The sequence below is a fragment of the Rhodnius prolixus genome, unplaced genomic scaffold (assembly GCF_049639745.1).
Source record: "Rhodnius prolixus isolate KJV_2025 unplaced genomic scaffold, Rpr scaffold_7, whole genome shotgun sequence".
Taxonomy (NCBI): domain Eukaryota; kingdom Metazoa; phylum Arthropoda; class Insecta; order Hemiptera; family Reduviidae; genus Rhodnius; species Rhodnius prolixus.
Genome location: NW_027411582.1, coordinates 33747535 through 33766682, shown reverse-complemented (window position 1 = coordinate 33766682; position 19148 = coordinate 33747535). Strand labels below are relative to the sequence as shown.

At 34.6% G+C, this 19148-nt stretch overlaps 1 protein-coding gene across 13 annotated transcripts in view; it reads right to left on the bottom strand.

The window, feature by feature from the left end:
• The window catches only part of LOC141447479 (neo-calmodulin-like), a 210579-nt gene that overhangs the window by 10649 nt on the left and 180782 nt on the right, over positions 1-19148 (bottom strand). For 12 of the 13 annotated variants that reach the window (XM_074115085.1, XM_074115082.1, XM_074115075.1 and 9 more), the window contains 4 exons: positions 4772-4805; positions 3434-3535; positions 2491-2626; positions 1615-1763 (listed from right to left, as the gene is read on the bottom strand). In XM_074115085.1, the coding sequence (XP_073971186.1) occupies positions 1615-1763; positions 2491-2626; positions 3434-3535; positions 4772-4805 (421 nt within the window). Of the gene's footprint in view, positions 1-1614; positions 1764-2490; positions 2627-3433; positions 3536-4771; positions 4806-17151; positions 17444-19148 lie in introns of those variants that run through there. The other variant, XM_074115086.1, reaches the window with a different exon arrangement.

Here is a 19148-nt window from a genome sequence, read left to right as displayed (position 1 = left end):
CGTATTTTCGAGATAAATCAGTTGTGAAAGTTCAAAGAGCGTTTCGTAAACAGTTCAAAGTTAAAATTAATGAATCTGTTCCTACGCGAAAATCGATCCTCAGGTGGGTTGAAAAGACGACTGATAAGATTCATTTAGGTGCCAAAAGAACAGTTCGTACACCGGAAAACATCGGAAAAGTTTGCCAAGCAATAAAAATTAGTCCAACTCGTTCCGCTCGCCGTCACGCAGCTTCTTTGAAGTTATCAAGGGAATCTGTGTGTCGAATTCTAACCTCAGACTTGAACCACCATCCATATAAGTTGATGATCACTCAAGAGTTGAAAGAAACTGATTACCGACAGAGATTACTTTTCGCCGAAAACATGTTAAAGAAATTGGACGATGGTGAGATTGATTTAAATAATCTTTTAATGAGCGATGAAGCTCATTTCGAACTCTCTGGATCGGTAAATAAACAAAACTTTCGGTACTGGGTAAGTGGTAATCCGCAATTCATTCAAGAAAAACCGTTACATAGCCAACAAGTTACAGTATGGGCCGGTGTAGCGTCGTGGGGAATTATCGGACCATATTTTTTCGACGGTACCGTCAGTGGAGAGAGGTACAGGGAGATATTAAACTCGTTTCTCATCCCCCAACTCCGCCGCAAACGTCGTTTGAATCGAACCTGGTTCCAGCAAGACGGGGCATCTTGTCACCGCCGCTCTTACACTTGCGTTGTTGAAAGAAACGTTTGGAATTCGTTTATTGTCACGTTCTTCAGATTTCGCTTGGCCGCCTCGCTCGCCAGATTTGACGGTTCCAGATTTTTTTCTGTGCGGGTATTTGAAAAGTCGTGTTTATGAAACCAAGCCCCGTGATCTAGAGGATTTAAAATCGAGGATTAGAGCCGAATTCGCAAAAATTTCGGCTACCATGCTGAAGAAAGTATTCAAAAACTTCGTTAAACGATTGGAATAATGTAAAGCCCAGAACGGTCATCATTAGAAGGATGTAATATTCTATAAATAATCTCCCATGTTTCTACTTTTCAAAGATTTTTTTGTTACTTTTATATCTGTAATACTTTTGTTGTTATTAAAGAAATAAATGTGGTCATTTTCATTGGGTCACCCTGTAACTAATAAAATAACCTATCTTAAGGGTATATAAAATAGGTTAGTTTATTTATTCATTTGTTACACTGAGCTGAGGTGATTTTCCGACTTTTTATACTAGGTTTTGGATATACATTTTCTACTGTCGTTATATTAACATTTTACAAATACCTCTATAAATAATAACGTCGTAAAATAACCCAATAACTCCTTCTTTTTTTTTTTTACTTTCCTTTACTAAAATCAGAAAGAATAAATGTAAACATCTTAATATTTACGCAGTCCTGGCTTTGCGCCAAATAGAAAAATATAGTGAACGAGTGAATTATGTCTTGAGCCCCTTTTCTGGTCATTTACAACGCTGATCTTTTCTCTTGATGAGAAACAAATTTGTGTTGGAAAAACCTGGTGCGAACATCCCTCCTCTAACATACTATTTTTTATTTTAATGAATTTTAAGTATAACTAATGCAGTAATTTTGAGAAAATCGTAATAAATAAATTAAAATATTACCTGCATAGTTAACCATGCCATCTCCATCAAGGTCAGCCTCCTTGATCATGTCATCTACTTCTTCATCGGACAGCTTTTCACCAAGGTTTGTCATTACATGACGAAGTTCAGAGTTGGAGATCAATCCATCATTATTTTTGTCAAACACCCTGAAAAAATATAAATAAAAACCATTTGTTTAACCAAGCAAACTCCAGTTACTATAGGAAGCCACTGAAGCTTCTGGCCACATGTTGCTAGAAGGGTGTATGTCCTACTTGACTCTACACCAACAAAAAAGTGCACAAAAAAATACCTCCATCAACATCCAACGAAGATACGCCTAAAAGTTTAGCGCTTTACTGGATACTCCACTAACTCTAAAAAGGCTGAACCATTACTAGGACAGCCTAGAAGTATCCCTACAAAAGGTACTTTAACACTCCACGACCATCACCAGTGGACCTTCATTAACCTGTCTAGAGGGATGCCAACGCTGTCGGATCTTCCCTCTTTTTCTTTCTGGCTGTAATCGTGTGGCTGATGGTCGGCTATGTGCCTTATCACTGATGTACTTTAAAAACATGATATATTTCTCCAGATGTATTACTACTAAACATACAAAAAAAAAGTCACAATGGTGGGAAAACAAGACGCGATACAGCATTTTGGAGCTCGCATTGTCATTACTACAATATATAATAAGTTCAATAAGCCGGGCATGTCGTGAAACTCTCTAGAATCATGAATCACAAGGATCAAGCACCCATTAATAAAAAACTTTTCGAGCAACCTCGAACCGAACCTACAATCACCATGGGGCGTACACGCGTCTCGAAACATTCGGATGGCATTTAGAAGCACATAATTTAAAAGAACACAAATTCTTGTAATCACCTGAAAGCTTCTCTCAGCTCATCTTCCCCTTCAGCACCTTTCATCTTCTTGGACATCATCTGCAAGAACTCGTTGAACTCGATGGAACCATTACCATCTTGATCCACACCATTCACCATGTCTCTCAATTCGGTTTCTGTAGAGTGTAAAAAAACATCGTCTTTTTTTTTTTTTTTTTAAGAAAAAAAAGTGCTAAACACAATTAATAACAAACATCAACAGTTGGCCTGTAACAACAACTCAGATCATAATATCTAGTCTGTTAGGTGGGATATTCTTGTAATCGCTATGCGTGAATGCCGACCTAACAACAACATTTTCAGTGAAAACCTTGACAATAACACATTTAGGACCATTAGAGGTGTTTAGTTTATGCTATAAACTAAATCAAGTCGTCTGTTATGTGTAGTTTGTCTGAAGATGTGTTGCAATATGCCTGCGGACACGATAAACAAATTAATTTCTTACATCAATTTACCTCGTCATTCTTTTTACGAATTGTTTGACATATGTACGAATAAGATGTGTTGTTTATGATATGACGCTACACACATCACATGTTGTGATGTAGCATGTCACATTCCGTAACAACAACAACAAAAACCACGAGATTTTTTATCGTTGGGTTGTTCAATTAAAGAAAGCTTCTTCGTCCTTGTTACAGATAACTTTTATTTTTCCAGAGCCCTTGGTTAGCAGGACTTAACCATCTTTAATCGATAAAATAGTTTTAGAGTAATAAGGGAATTATAAAAATAAAATATTTCGATACAATTTTATAAAACTTACTTCCTGCAAACGATTTTGAAAAGGAAGTTAGTTAACGAGATATTTGTAGCTTGTATATTTGTAAGTTATAAAAGTTAACACTGATCAATAAAAAGCATAAAATCAAGTCCACTAATTTAATATTTCTTTTCAAAGTATTAGGATAATAACCTACCAGTAGGTCTTTGACCCAGCGACCTCATCACAACACCAAGTTCAGCCATTGTAATAGCACCATCTTCATCCTTGTCAAACAGCATAAACGCTTCTTTGAATTCTGTAACAGCATGTAGCAACATTAAGAGCAATCTAAGTAGGCTGTTACTGTCTAATGAACTATATTAATGTCTATCTACAACCACAGCAGTGGCGGCTCGTGGTTAGGCTGCACATCCCCGAACTAAAAATTAAAATGAAAAATTGTAATTCATCAATTACATGTAATTGTTAAGAATCATAGGATACTAATTAAGCACAAAGAAAAAGTCTGAATTTTGAATTGTGCGACTAGGTATACTGTGCAATAATAATACTGCACTATTGATTATTCTGCAGAAAACTCAAACTTGTAAATATTAAATAGAAGTAATAATTTCTATTCATAATTTTAGAATTTGCTGGAGTTCGTAGGGATTTCAAACCTGTGCACTTGGCTAGTGGAGGCACGTAAAATTCCGTTTGATTACGCTCAGTGAACTTTTAAGACGAATAATATTTGAACAGAGTGAAGTGAAAATTGTACCAACGACTTAGTGCACACCATTGATATTCATTAGATTCCAAGCAACTTGAAATATCGATGGATTAAAGAAATAAATATACTACACATTACCAAAGAAATGCTTTCGTTATTCTATGTCGAGGTCTTACCTTGATATTAAACAATAAAGGTTTTTGAAATATACTTCACTCAGAAAAAAAGAAAGAAGTCGATTGGATTTTCTCATCAAATATGGACAAATCGAAAGAAAATAGGAATAGCCTTAAAGTTTACCTTATTAACATTTCCTTAATATTAGAATTTGATTTTTGGAGAAAGGCATGTAATAACTTGAGGGAATGTAGTTTATCAGGCTGCAAATTCCTAGTTATTTTAGGCACTAGCCGTATCATGGTAACGCTATCAGATCAAATTTATACTCTCTCAAGAATCTCTAGAAACTTTGAAAAACATTGTATTCACAATAATCCACTTCAGCTAAAATGAGTTGCAGAAATTACTATATAATCCTAAATCATAAACTCACTTAAGTTTAAAATATTCGTTAACTATTTTTCGATTACTTAAGTATAGTTTAGTACTTCTTTAAAGGAAGTATGGAATTGTCTTAGATAAGATTCTTATATAAACAACTTGAAACCTTCATAAACCAAAGAACCTTTATATTGCAGAATTGCCAACTTAACAGAAACTACAAAAAAAAAAAAACATCACTGAGCAAATGATAAAAATACTATAATTAATTAAATTTAATGGAAACAGAAAATGAAAAAAAAAATAAACGCAACTCACCTGCGACCTGTTCCTCCGAGAGGCCGTATTCAGACTGAAAAATGTAAAAACAGGTGCATTAGTCGTAATTTTTGAAATCTCGCCAAGAAATAGAGCAAAAAATAAAAATATGTAAACAAATATTGGGTATAAATATGGGAACTACTATTCACTGTGCAAAAACTAATCGTTGGTAGTCACGAGTTTTGGTTATATAATATTTTTATAACGTTAAAATAAACAAATTTGCTGTGAACACACACCAATTCCACTTACAATTTTTCATTTTTTCTCACCTTGAATTTTAAAACAGTTTGTTAAGGTTTATAAATAAAAGAGAGGTCTTAAAGGAAATGTAAAAGATGATTTATGAGTGCACTTTCCTCCCACAAATTGTTGAATTCTTGGAGCCTAACGAAAAGGCTTGTGAGTGAGTCAATTCTAAGCAATGAAGTTGGGTGATTTCTAAGGATTGCGGAGAAAAATCCGACGAGATCGGGCGAGGAATACTGCAGTTAGTGCTACACTGAAATGAAAGCCTGCGTAAGGTACTATAGAAGAGATTTAACTGAGATTGATTAGCCACAAAAAAGATTAACCAAAAGAACGGCGGTTTATGATACCCAGATAGGCAAAAGAGAAATTAAGATGAGGAGCTGAACAGAGGGATTGAAAAAGATGGTTGCAACTGGCTTTAGATAGGTGAGACACCTCTACAAACAGCTCTTTAAGGTAAATCACATCGCAAAAGGCAGCTGATAAGGGAAAGACATAAATGAGTGAATTAGTATGTGGGAGAAGTGAGATAGATTTTTTTTGTATTATTGGTTGTTTATGATCTAACCAAATGAATATAAATGAAACCTTTTCGTCTGCATAAGAAATCACAGTTGTTTACTTAAATCTCCCACTTGTTTTTAATCCATGATCGAAGTTAAAAAAAAAAAAAAATTAACACAATGTAAAAAAAAAAGTTAAAAAAACAAAGTCATGATGACTAAAGGCCGCATAGAGAATATATTTAACAAACAAGACGAGCTCGGATGAAGGTTTCTGGAAAACAAGTACAAGAACAAAGTACGACAAGTGGCAAACTAGTCAATAACTGAGGGGAAAACCAACCAGGGAGACGCCAAGGCACGACAAGAGCTAGCAACCTAGTTTTAGAAATGTTTTGATAAATGGCAGTGGTGTTGCTTCAATAAATATTGAGGCACCGAGCTTTAGAGATTGACACTGAGAAATAAGGAGATGGGGACTTTAAAAAACTAGTTTAGACTAAAAAGGAACTAAAACTTTTTTAACATTTTTTTTTTCTTTTTTAATGAGGGGTGACCTCATTCACTCCGCAAGTGGAGGAAATATCGATTTTCTTATTTTTATTTTGATAAAATACGATAACATCAATCAACCTTTTACCTGATTTAAGTACTAGACAACACTGTTACATTGAATTATTTCAAATTAAACTAAAAACACGGGGAGGTATCGATACATTTTCAGTAATCAATTTTTCATTTTATTTTGGGCGGATAGTGCACTGAAAACAGCTCTGGGCGCCAATGACCTCATATGTTATTGCGCCTTAAAAGAAAAATAAAAATATGGTACCAGATTTACATACTGGAAAAAAATTGACTGACTCAGACTTGGGTCCCACTTAATTATAACAGTACTTTCGAGATTTTCTGAAAAACTGTTGCTGCTACGATTAAATTTAAATTTTGTGTGAAATAATCACAAAAATTAAAAATCTTCAACTTTTAACTGAAACATTTTCTCTGGGAAGTTAGAATGAATGTGTTATTAAAATTTAGGTTTATTTTTTGTATGTCATTATTACACAAAGAGTTGTTCACTTTTTGAGATATTATGTATACGTACATTCACATAGACTTATAAATTGTAGACTATCAAGGAGGCGCCACGGTAGCCGAGCGGTTAGAGGCGAGACCTGCAAAGCTAATATGCATTGTGGTGCTGGGTTCGATTCCCCGGTCTTAAGCCTTGGATTTTATTTAATGGTTAATATGAGAAATTTTCAGTAAAGTATGTTTGCTAGTCGCCTCCGTCCACGACCTAATATGTAGTTTTAGAAGTTAAGCCTGAAAAAATAGGCGATTACTTTACTTTACTTTTTTACTTTACAATGTCCAGGAAAACTGATTTTTGAACATTTCTTGCGGGGTCGGGGGTTGTGTTGTTCCCTTGTAAGTTTAAAATAAATGTTTTTACAAACTTTAAAATGTTGGTAAAACAATTTATTTTTTTTTTAAATGATGTTCTTTTGGAGAGGTGTAATTTGAACTTCCCTTTCATTTCAGTGCATAAGTTTTACAATATGCATAATACAAATAAGAATTAAATATGATGCAAAATTTGAGAAACACTATTTGGAGAAAAATTAGTGATTAAGAACCTAGAGAAATGCAGTAAAAGAAAGTCATTCTAGTCTTAAGTCCAGATTGATTTAAGAAGGAGCCTTAAAACAATGTGTATTTTGGATGATAACTCTGTTTTGAACATCTTAAAAAGAGGATAAATTAATAAAGGCCATTCTTAAGGATTATTTACTATATGACATCATCCTCTAAATGTCAAATGCTGTACAGAATTAGGTCAATTAGAAAATATCTTAATTAATATAATTAATGAGGTCAGAAAAACACAATTTCTGTTAATTATTGTAATGATGATTACATAAATGAAAAAAAAAAATAAAAGAGAAATGAATCTATTCCAAGTAATTATTGTTTAGTAGGATTTATTACAAAATTTAAGGAAGTTCGTTCAAGGATTGCTGAGTTCATATTTATGATTCGTGCGGAATTTTTTATTTTCATCGTAAGTATATGTTTTGTGAGGGTGATTTCATAGAAAAGAAAAAGGTGGTGCTAATACATGGTTAGCATTACTGTAGATCAGGGGGTCGCCAAACTTTTTGGATCATAGAACCCCCTATGTAATTTTTCGAAATCTCCATCGACCCCCACATAAAAGTAATTTTAAGTTAATTAAAATAAAACTATTAGGTACTTATGTTTGTACATTTTTTTTTCTGATTTTAAATATTTATTAAAGTAATTTTATATTGTGTAACAATAAAACCTTGTGGCTTAAATTAATAAAATTGGGAATTGGTTCAAATATAACTAAAATTATTAAGAGTTTATACGATAATGCTAAACTTTGCGTAGCCACCAATCTTGGAAGTACGGCTGATTTTGATGTAACTTCTGGTGTCCTTCAGGGAGAACCACTATCACCGTTATTATTCAATTTATTCATTAGTGATATTGTTCAGTTTTTTGAATCTCATGATGCCTCTTTTTTCCCAATTAATAAAAATAATCGCTTGCTCCTTCTGTCTTATGCGGACGATATCGTGTTATTCGCGAGTTCCTTACCGGATATAATTGAAAAACTCTCAATTCTAGAAAAATATTGTAATGAAAATTCCCTTTATGTTAATTCTTCTAAAACTAAAATTGTCTATTTCTCTAAAAGTACCCGCCCGAAGAAGTTTCGGGGAGTGTATTTCGCTGGTGAACCGATAGAGATAGTAAATTCAGTGAATTACTTGGGATTGCCATTAAGTGCAACGGGTAAGTTTTTTCAAGCTTGTAAGTATTTCACCGCAAAAGGTAACTTGGCAATAACCCGTGTACACAAACTTTTGATAAAATCCCGCACTCCAGACACAAAAGTTAGAGATAAATTATTGCACGCTTTAATTAGGTCTACTTTGTTATATGCCGGAGAATTGTGGGCATTTAACTACTTTGATGAAATTGAGAAAGTACAGCTGAAATTTGTTAAACAAATTTATAATGTCAGTAAATTTACGCCAAATAGTATTGTGCGTCTGGAATATGGACTTGTCCCTTTAAAAGTTAGAATATTTAAAAGTATGGTTACCCTTGCAGTAAATATACTAGGGATGCCCCCAACACGATTGCCACGTATCTGCTTTGACGCTCTTCTCGCTAGGGAAACTCTTCCGTTTAATAAAATTCAATACAACTGGGTTACCCAGTTTAAATTAATTTTAAGCTCCATAGGTGCTTTAGATTTCATGCAGGGAGATCCCGTTATTCTTAAATCCCAAATTAAAAACTTAGAAAAACGTCTTTGGAATGACTGTTTAAGTAGAGATATCGCCTATGTAATTGACCGATGTAAATATAATATTTTGTACCGTCACATAAGTAGTCTGGGCATCAATGAACAGCATCTATCTTGGCTTATTTCCATCAAAAAAATTCGCTTAATATCCCAGCTTAGATTAGCTAACCTCAATAAAACAAAAATCTATTTCAACTCTTGTACTTATGTCTTCGATAGCTCCAATATATGCACTCTTTGTAAAAATAACGTTTCAGACTCCTTGCTGCACTTCCTTTTTTCCTGTCAGGTCTTCGAGCCTTTCCGATCACATAAATTAAACAACTATAATGCAACAGCTTTGCCTGACTCAGAAAACTATGTAAACCTATTTTCTATTAACTCTGTAAATCAAATCAATGCTATATGTGATTACGTTAAATTATCTTTACATGAGTGGTAACTTTTTAAAAAAAGCTAATGAAAGCTAAGGTCTGATGTAAGACAGAAGGAAAAAGATAAGCTCTTGCGAAGTTCATATAATCTTGTTTTTACGAATTTAAATTTATTTTTTTGCGTTTTTTTATATCTACCATTTACGAGTATGTATCATTGTAAATCAATGTCAAACTCCATGCTAAGGGGATAAGACCCCAAAAGCAGTATGTAATAAATAAATAAAAAAATTAAAAAAATAAATATTGTGTAACAATACGAGGGTTGGCTGAAAAGTAATCACATGCTTGCCGAGCGCGAACGAAGAGCTTCAAAAAGCGCGCGAAGTGGCATTTGGAAGTCACATTTCCCCTTAATACGTATGCGTAGTTTGAACTCGCTGCGTTCAGCCAGTGTATTTCTAGACGACGAAGTATGGACACGTGTAATGGTGCTATGTCACTGCGAGTTAAACAGCGTGCTGTTATCGACTTCCTTTTGAATAATGTGACAGGGAACGAATCATGGGTCGCATCATTACGACCCAGAAGAGAATAGGCAGTACACTGAATATCGACAAGCGTTTTCTCTTCGGCCGTAAAAGTTCAAAACACAACCGTCCGCAAAAAAAAACTTTCTTCTGTCTGTGTTTTGGGATGCTCACCAAGTTTATGTGACCGATTTTCCTGGAACCAGGGGCAACGCTAAATTCTTCTCGGTACGTGCAGACTCTAAGAAACCTCCGACGTCGAGTTTGTCGTGTTAGAGGCAGCTTGGCACCAATAATCTTGCGACAAGACAACGCTCGTCCACACACCTCGCGCGAAACTGCAGAAGCTCTGGAAAAACTGAAGTTTGAACCAATTCCACACCCTCCTTATTCCCCGTATCTTGCCCCCTGCGATTGTTATTTGATTCCTCTACTCAAGAGAGACCTCAAGGGTAATTAGTACTCCTCAGACGATGAAGAGAAGGCAGCTGTCAATTCTTGGATTCAAGAAAAGTCAAAAGAATCTTCAGTGACGGAATGGAAAAACTTGTTTCACGTTGGAAGAAATGTACTAGCGTTAATGGTGACTACATGGAAAAGTAATACATGATTGTGAAGCTTAAGAATTGCACTTTAATATACTTTCTGTCCGAACTTGATAACACTTTTCTTTCCCCCTCTCCTAGCATGTGTGCATTACTTTTCAGCCAACCCTTGTAGTTTTATGAAAAATATTTTAATGTTGAAATTTAAATACCTTAAGCTTTATTAAATAATAAGTAATTATAAATAAGTAAAGTAACTACAGTATTGCTTCTTAATTAATGAGATAGCTGTGCCTGGTGTTTTTTTTTTGCAAGGTTCGCTATATTGGTTCGAAATTGTTTTTCCTTCGACCCCCTGGGCTCAGATCGACCCCTACTTTTGTTAAATAGACCACTTTGGCGAACTCTGCTATAGATAATTCGCGTCTTAAAATTCGCTTAGATACCTCCGGCGAACCTATAAGGTTTTGGTCTTTTATTTCTTCTCAAATGAATCTTTTTTTTTAAATTTCATTTACAGATTGGTTACATGTAGCTCTATAGAACTTTTATTGGTAAACTTATTTTTTTAGGAACTCAATTTTTTGAGCACGTCTGGAAGTAGAAGGATGTTTTACGTTTTCTTCTAAAGTGTCATAGTTGATTTGTAGATCTATGAGTTGTACTGTTATTGCAAAGAAAACTTTGAGACCTTATTCAGTAAGTCATATATAGAGTAAAATATGTATGAATATAGGTCATATGTCGATCAATTACAGATCTAAGTTTTAGAATTGATATCTACTTACCAACTTACTCGTATGACAACTTTTCTCAGACTCAAGAGACCTTAAGACTTGTACCTTCCGTGTCAAATAAATATTGAAAATTTGACAATAGTAATACTTTAAGGGTAAAATGTAAATGAAAGGGGCACCAGAAGTGTCTATTAAACCCGCATAACTTATTTGCGTTTCAAACACTAGACTAAGATCTATTTATCAAGATAACGAAGACAGTAAAATCCATTCAGTAGAGTGATATAATTCGTATTGAGGAATTCTGACCACTCCCACTCAAGTACTGCCAACCTCCGGATAGAGTTCACTCGTCATCGAGATTCTCTCAGAGATAAATTTCCAAGGAAAAAGTTTCAAATAAATGAAATACCCTCTCTTTTACGCCTTTCCTTCTTTTAATCATTCTAATTTCTATCAATACCGAATAATGCTGGTACTTGTTCATACCAAATTAAAAAAATTATAAGAAACTTAGTTGGGCTAGCTATAAATTAAGATCGTAAGTAGATGCGATTAATATCAATACCCACCATCTAGCAACTCCATCAACCAAATTCGAATACGAGGTGTGTTCAAAAAGTAACGGGAATTTTTAAATTTCGCGGGTTTGGAGAGTCTGATTGTAAATTTTTTTTTTTTATTATGTTGGTACACATGCCCCTGAAGTACGATAAAATTTTCAGTAATATTCATTGTTTACTTCTTAAGTGGCAGCCGTTAAGGTTAGACGTGTTTTTCGAGCTTGGCGATTTTTGTTTGTTAAAAAAAATGGATCAAAGAATTTGTATTAAATTTTGCGTAAAAAATGAAATAAAGTGTAAGAAATGTTAATAAAGGCATATGGTGGGTCTGCTATGAGTAAAACAAGGATTTACGAGTGGTATAAGCGTTTCCAAGATGGCCGCGAAAACGTTGAAGATGACGAACGACCTGGACGTCCAAGCACATCAACAACCGATGAAAACGTGAAAAAAGTGAAAGAAATGGTTATGAACGATCGCCGAATCACAATCAGAGAAGTCGCTGATGATGTTGCCATATCAATTGGCTCATGCCATGAAATTTTTTCGGATGTTTTGGGTATGAAACGTGTGGCAGCAAAATTTGTTCCAAAATTGTTGAATTTCGAACAAAAACAGCGGAGAATGGAAGTTGCTCAAGAGTCACTCAATGAAGTCGACAACGATGCGGATCTACTGAAACGTGTTATAACAGGTGACGAAACATGGGTTTACGGATATGATGTCGAAACTAAGGCTCAATCGTCCCAGTGGAGGCATTCTGGATCGCCAAGACCGAAAAAGGCTTGACAAGTGCGGTCGAATGTGAAGGTTATGCTCCCTGTGTTCTTCGATTTTAATGGCATAGTGCATCATGAATTCTTGCCACAAGGTCAAACAATCAATAAGGAGTACTACCTACAAGTTCAACGCCGTTTGCGTGAAGCAATCCGAAAAAAACGCCCGGATTTGTGGCAAAACAATTCATGGATTTTGCACCACGATAATGCACCTGCTCACACTTCATTGCTTGTTCGTGAATTTTTGGCCAAAAACAAAACTTTAACGATGCCCCAGCCTCCATATTCGCCAGACATGGCTCCATGTGACTTTTTTCTATTTCCAAACATAAAGAGAACATTAAAAGGCCGTCGTTTTACAAGCATAGATGACATTAAAAGCGAATCGCTGAAAGCTATCACAAAGATCGAGTTTCAGAAGTGTTTCGAGGATTGGAAAAAGCGCTGGCACAAGTGTATTGTATGCGAAGGGGACTACTTTGAAGGCGACAATATTAATGTAGATGAATAAATAAATATTTTTTTCAAAAAACTAAAATTCCCGTTACTTTTTGAACACACCTCGTATGTACAGGGTACGACAGCATAACTTCCTTTTTTCAAAACTTAATCAAACCCATTGTATGAATCAGAACATACTTTTTTGTTTTTTTATAATGTAGGTGCATGCCTAAAGTTTTGTTTTACATAGTTTTGAAGATAAAATCAGATAGGGGCCGTCCCTCATTCTCCATAGACTGAGTAAACCGTTTCTTGGCGTTAATCATGAATCTTGGCCAGCATAGCAGGCGTTATGTTGGCAATTTCTTCCTGGATGTTGGTCTTTAAATCTTGTACGCTCCTTGGATGGTTCACATAAACACGGGATTTCAAAACACCCCATAGAAAAAAATCACAAGGGGCCACCAAATCGGGAGAGCGGGCCGCGGCCACTCCAAATCGCCCCTAATTGAGATGAGGCGCTCTGGAAAGTGTTCCCTCAAAACAGCCTTAGATGATCTTGAAGTGTGTGCCGTTGCACCGTCTTGTTGGAACCAAAAGTCCCCTAAGTCCATCTCATCTAGCCGTGGAAAAAAAAAAAAAAAAAAATCCTGTAACATGTTTACATACCGGTCAGAATTCACGGTTACTGCGACTTCATTTTCCTCAAAGAACCAGGGACCAATAATCGCAGCTGAGGAAATTGCACACCACACTGTGACTTTAGGTGAATGCAAAGGCTTTTGATGCAATTCTCGAGGATTGGTGTCAGCCCGGTAGCGCATGTTTTGTTTGTTGACGGATGAAGAGTCATGACAAACGCCAAGAAACGGTTTACTCAGAGTATGGAGAATGGGGAACGTCCCCTATCTGATTTTATCTTCAAAACTATGTAAAACAAAACTTTAGACATGCACCTACATTATAAAAAAACAAATAAAAATGTTCTGATTCATACAATGGGTTTTATTAAGTTTTGAAAAAAGGAAATTATGCTGCCACACCCTGTACTTGTTTTTATTTTTTGGCGATTATAAATTTTTGAATGAAAAAGTTTGATTAGAATTTAAAAAAAAAAAAATATTTCATTCATAAAATACGGACAAGTTTTTTTCATTCAATAAATAGACTTTCGTCCCTGTCATCTATTGAGCTACTCCGCCAGTTCTAAATATAGAATCTACTTGCAAATATTCAAGTTTATTTACTTTTCATAATGCAACGCTAAAAACGTGATGGAATTCTAGTTTGTTTTTTGTAATTGTAGAGAAAGAGAGACGGCGATAGATAGTGGTTCAAAGAAAGAAAGAAATAACAAAAAAATAGCTTAACAGAATTGTTGAGACGAAGTTAAATTTATATTCAAGGATAAGTTAGATCGTTGTTTTCTGTTAGCCAGCCGGGTTCATTTTGTTTGTTTATTTTTAAAGTATCCGTGGGTACATATGTTTTAAATGGATAAAAAAGAAATAGGGCAAACTAGATCCTAAACTGGCAGGAAATGTTAGGATCATTTTAAAAAGTTTATAAATTCTAGGTTTCCACCGAAAATGCTTATTACAGGAAGTAGTTGTTTAAGGCGATCAGTAAGAGTAAATAATATTTTCTTAAAGAGGGATACTTCCAAATAAATTTCTGGTATTCCGATGAAAACGATATCCCAGAATGCAACAAGCAGTTCCGGTAAATATCTTTAAATTTAAAAAAATATGATTCAATGGCTTCTTTTTTTTTACTTCCTCTAACTCAGTGGTTCCCAACCTGTGGTCCGCAAGAACTAAGATATGGCCCGCGAAACACTCGAGCGTTTTTAAAATAATAATAACATATATATTTGACATGCAGCACGGTGAGTGGGACGTCGAGCGAGCGTAGAGCGACTAAAAACAAGTCCAGGAGTCGACTAAAAGCAAATGATAATGTGTTTTAAGCAACCTCATCAATCCCAGGATTACCCATCTTGTTAAGATAATGCAAACTCCAAAAAAGCACATTAATTTAACTGAAAACATAATCACAATGTTAATTGAAGTTGTATTTTTAAAATCAAAAAAGTAGTTTGCTGTGATATTGAACCTTGTGGTCTCTGCTAACAACAAAAATATTGAAATGGTCCCTGGTCGTAAAAAAGGTTTGGGCACCACTGCTCTAACTAAATTTGAGTATTTTCACCGGAAATAGATCCCTATTTGGGGGCCCCCCCCTAAAAAAAGAATAAAACAAACGTGCAACTTTGGTATTTACTTGGGTACTAGATATCTATCACATTTAAGAGAAAATTCCTCTTTTTGGGGCCACGTTATCTCTCCCTTAAGTACCCTTGAAAATATTTCAAATCAAAATGTCTATTTATATTGAAACAAAACCAAATTCTCAAGAAAGGCACAAGATTTGCAATACACTTCGTATAGTATGTTATCACCTAATTTTTCAGTTCGGGTGAATGTAGAACTATCTAGTTATGGAGGGGGGAAGCTCATACTTCAAAACTTCGTATGGTTTATTTACTAAAAGAAATCACCTTTTATTTGAAGGAAAAAATTTTCCGTGAAAAAACAAGAATTATTTTTGGAGATCATGGTTGAATTCTAAGCAAATCGTCACACGGGAAATGGCACGTGATGATAAGAAAAAAGTGGCACAACGTCTCGGGAAAAACAAATCCAGCAAAAAAAAAAAAAAAAAGGCTACAGAACATCTTCTACAAGGTGTTTCGCCTTATGCAAGTCCAGCCGGCTATAGCAGAGCCTAGGTCACGAAGAGAGTAAACGTCTCCCATACTAAATAAGGCCTGAGACTCAGAGTTGAGACTGAGAACAGAGGAGATGAAAACGGTGGCCAAAGTCATAAGGCCTTTAAAAGAATAGAGGCTTGATCACTACATCTTTACAGGGGAAAGTACAATAAGCCTCTTTAGCTGCGGTACCTTGGGAAACAAAGCTCGTACCTAGTTTCAAAAATAATTATAATAAATTAGATATATTCAACTCACTTTTTACTTAAGAATCGAAAACCAAGAATTAACCCTTTATACAATAACCCTTTTGGATCAGGGTAACTAGCAGATCATCAGACTTGTTAATGAACAGTTATTTATTACAAGAATATATTTATTTAAAAACCTAATTAATTATTGCATTAAAATATTTATTAGATGCATCTAAAACATTATAAGTTTTCTGCAAAAGTTGAAAAATCAAACGCTGGTAAGTTTATTTATTTTTTTTTTAAAAAAAAAAAAATCTGTTCTGTGAGAACGCTTTAAACAAACTAAAACTTGGGATTAGCCGATACTAACTATCTGGTATTGGACTTACGATATTTAACCTGAAAGCAATTAAAGAAAGATTCTCATTCGCCAATCAATGAATTGTCGTCATAACAGGAATGACGAGTGAGAAACGTCACGGAGTGCAAAAGATTAAACTTGTAGGATTCACACAGAGCTCCTTGATTAGGCTTTCATCCTAAATGCTGACGAACTAGGATGAACGACAGTGACAAGTTTAGTCTAACACGCCCAAATCTTGACTTTAGTTTTCTAACGGATCCCTAAGGTTTGATATTAAAATATAGCTAAAAAAAGTCTAGCAAATTTAAAAATAAATAATCTTTTAACTAAATTTCCATATTATTTTGACATATTCAAAAATAAAGAGCTGAAAATCATGTAAAAAAAAAAATGTTAACGTACGAGGTTCTCTAAGAAATGGAGAGATATAGTGAAATTTATCGAGGATTACATGTGAAGGAGAATCGCCCAGTATTCGATAAGATCAGACAAGTACTAAGGTGTGTAACGGAGATTTAAAGGGATAAAACAGACATATGCTAAGATTGTCAAGTTCTTGGGACTTTATTGGGCTGGATTCATGTACTCACTCCTTAATAATATACAAGGGATAGGACTGTTTACATGTACAAGCATTCAAGAAGAAAGAAGGCGAAATATCTCTCTGTTCTTAGCAGTGCATTGATGATAATAAATTCCTGGACAATTTTTTTTTTTTTTAAATAAAAGATTAGCATGGGTGCAATACTCATTTTAGAGAAAAACTTTTGGGAGTAATTTTCATGAAAATTTAAATAAAATTGAAAATTAACTCACACAACACAGTCATCATTTTCTAAAACTACTTTTTTGGGGGGGGCACAAAGTACCACCGAATAGGTGAGAACTACAGAAAATTATACACGATAGCAATACTTCCTTCCAGTGGAAGGAAGTATTACGCTTATGATCGACATAATAAACGAATCTAACAGACCATAAGACGTTCAAGATCAGCCGTAGGTCGCCTCATCTCTTTATACGCCGTACTGTATCGTCTGTACGATTCATCTTCTTGCTGTGGGCCGGCCATTACTTTCAAAAAGTCAAACCAGGCAATAAACCAAGTCCTCACTTGTTTTTCAGATCCCAATAATTAGGAGACAAAGAAAAAAATAATAATACACTGGACACTTTTTCGAAAGACTTTTTTGAACTCAAGACACTCACTGTGTTCTCACACTAACGGCTATCGGACACCAACTGAATAAACTAGACACCCCTCTCTAAATACGTTATAAAATTACTGGCTCACTATTACCACTGAGACAAGTTAAGTTGCGCTCGCGTTACACTAGCCAATAATCAAGCTATTAGTGTGTGATTATTAACTTCACACTTTAAAACTATATTCTGTTTAATTTATAACCACCGATGCACTTTTTTTTAAATAATAATAATCGTTAACAACATTCAAAAAATTATTCATTATCATTATTTTGTTTCTTTTTTCATCAAAACTTGTGACAATAAACATAAATCATGTTTACTAACATTGTCTTTTAAGTGTTGCCAACTGTGAAGGGTTGCCAAAAGTTCTTTAAAAAAAAAAAAAAAAAATTAAAGTTGCCCCTCTCCCTGACCAAAAAAACTTCACACGATTTTTAGTTACTACGATCCTTTAAAAGTTGTATGTAACAAATTTTCTTTCGTGTTTTCACAAATCCGGAATTTTAGCAACTGCCCACATTACTTAGTTCCCTGACCAAATAAAACATTGAAAGTTAACTGACTTTTTTAGGCACAAATTCTATCTTCGAAGAAAATTTTAATAAAATAAGTAACATTCCCTCTAACCGCAAGTGGATATTAATACACGAATAAAAGAGCAACTCCTATTTTATGCCTTACAGCATCATTTATGACCCTCAACCTCATTTTATTACACTCCCATTCGTAAACACCAAATTTGACGTCGATCATTTCATAAAGGAAAATGCTCAGTACGGCGGAAAATATCATTGATATGAACGATAAAACTGGAACGGTTACATGCTTGTAACAGCTGTAAAAATAGTTTAATTCTATTTGATGTTTGGTAGTGTGGTGTATAGGTACTAAAAATAGAAAAAAATCTCATAGATAGTTGAAGTGTCTATAAGAACACATGTTTTTTTTTTATGTCTGAAAGACATTATATTCTGGTGTAGCTTGTGTAAACTATAAAATGTTATTAAGTTATTTTTGTATTTTTCTTCTTTTTTTTTTTACAAAATAAATGGGGCAATTTCAGTGGAATTTTTATGATTCAATAACCCCAGGGTTAAATGATCTACCCTTTAGAAGATTTACTTTAAGAGCAATAATACACAAGACTGCAAAAAATAGACTCCCTAATATTTTGTGTAAACATTTCGTAGCAGCAACTTCCGTATTATTTAAATCAGCCATTCAACTGTTAAAATAACTAAATCTGATTTAAGATTTAATTATCTAAAAAGAAAATTCAGATATTTCTAGAACTACCACTGTTTATAAGAATAAGTTCAGAAAAAAACGAAAGGTCTAGGAGCTAGAGGAGCAGGTCTATTTTGTGACATATTTTGCAGTTTTTTCTTTAAGGCAGTTTTGTACCTCGAAATTGGTGCGAGAATATTCCAGGATACTGGAGGAAGAATCTTCTACCATGGAAATTTTTGGGTGCATATGTTCAGGTCATGAGTTTTTTTGGGGGGGGCCATTGATAGCCATAGATGAGCATGTTATCAAATTAGGAGCCTCTCTTTACAGAATGGTCCTAAACTTATTGACTAGTCTTTAGGCGAATGCGTGTTTAACAAGACGACTTCACTGCATTCAATATTGGATGAATAGGGTGGTTGTCGGCTGTCTAAAATACTGATTGGAAGTCCAAGTTCAGGGATGGTGGTATTAATAAAGAGATTATATGTTTCTCACTGATATTTCGTCAACTCCAGGTTGATTCGTTGTTAG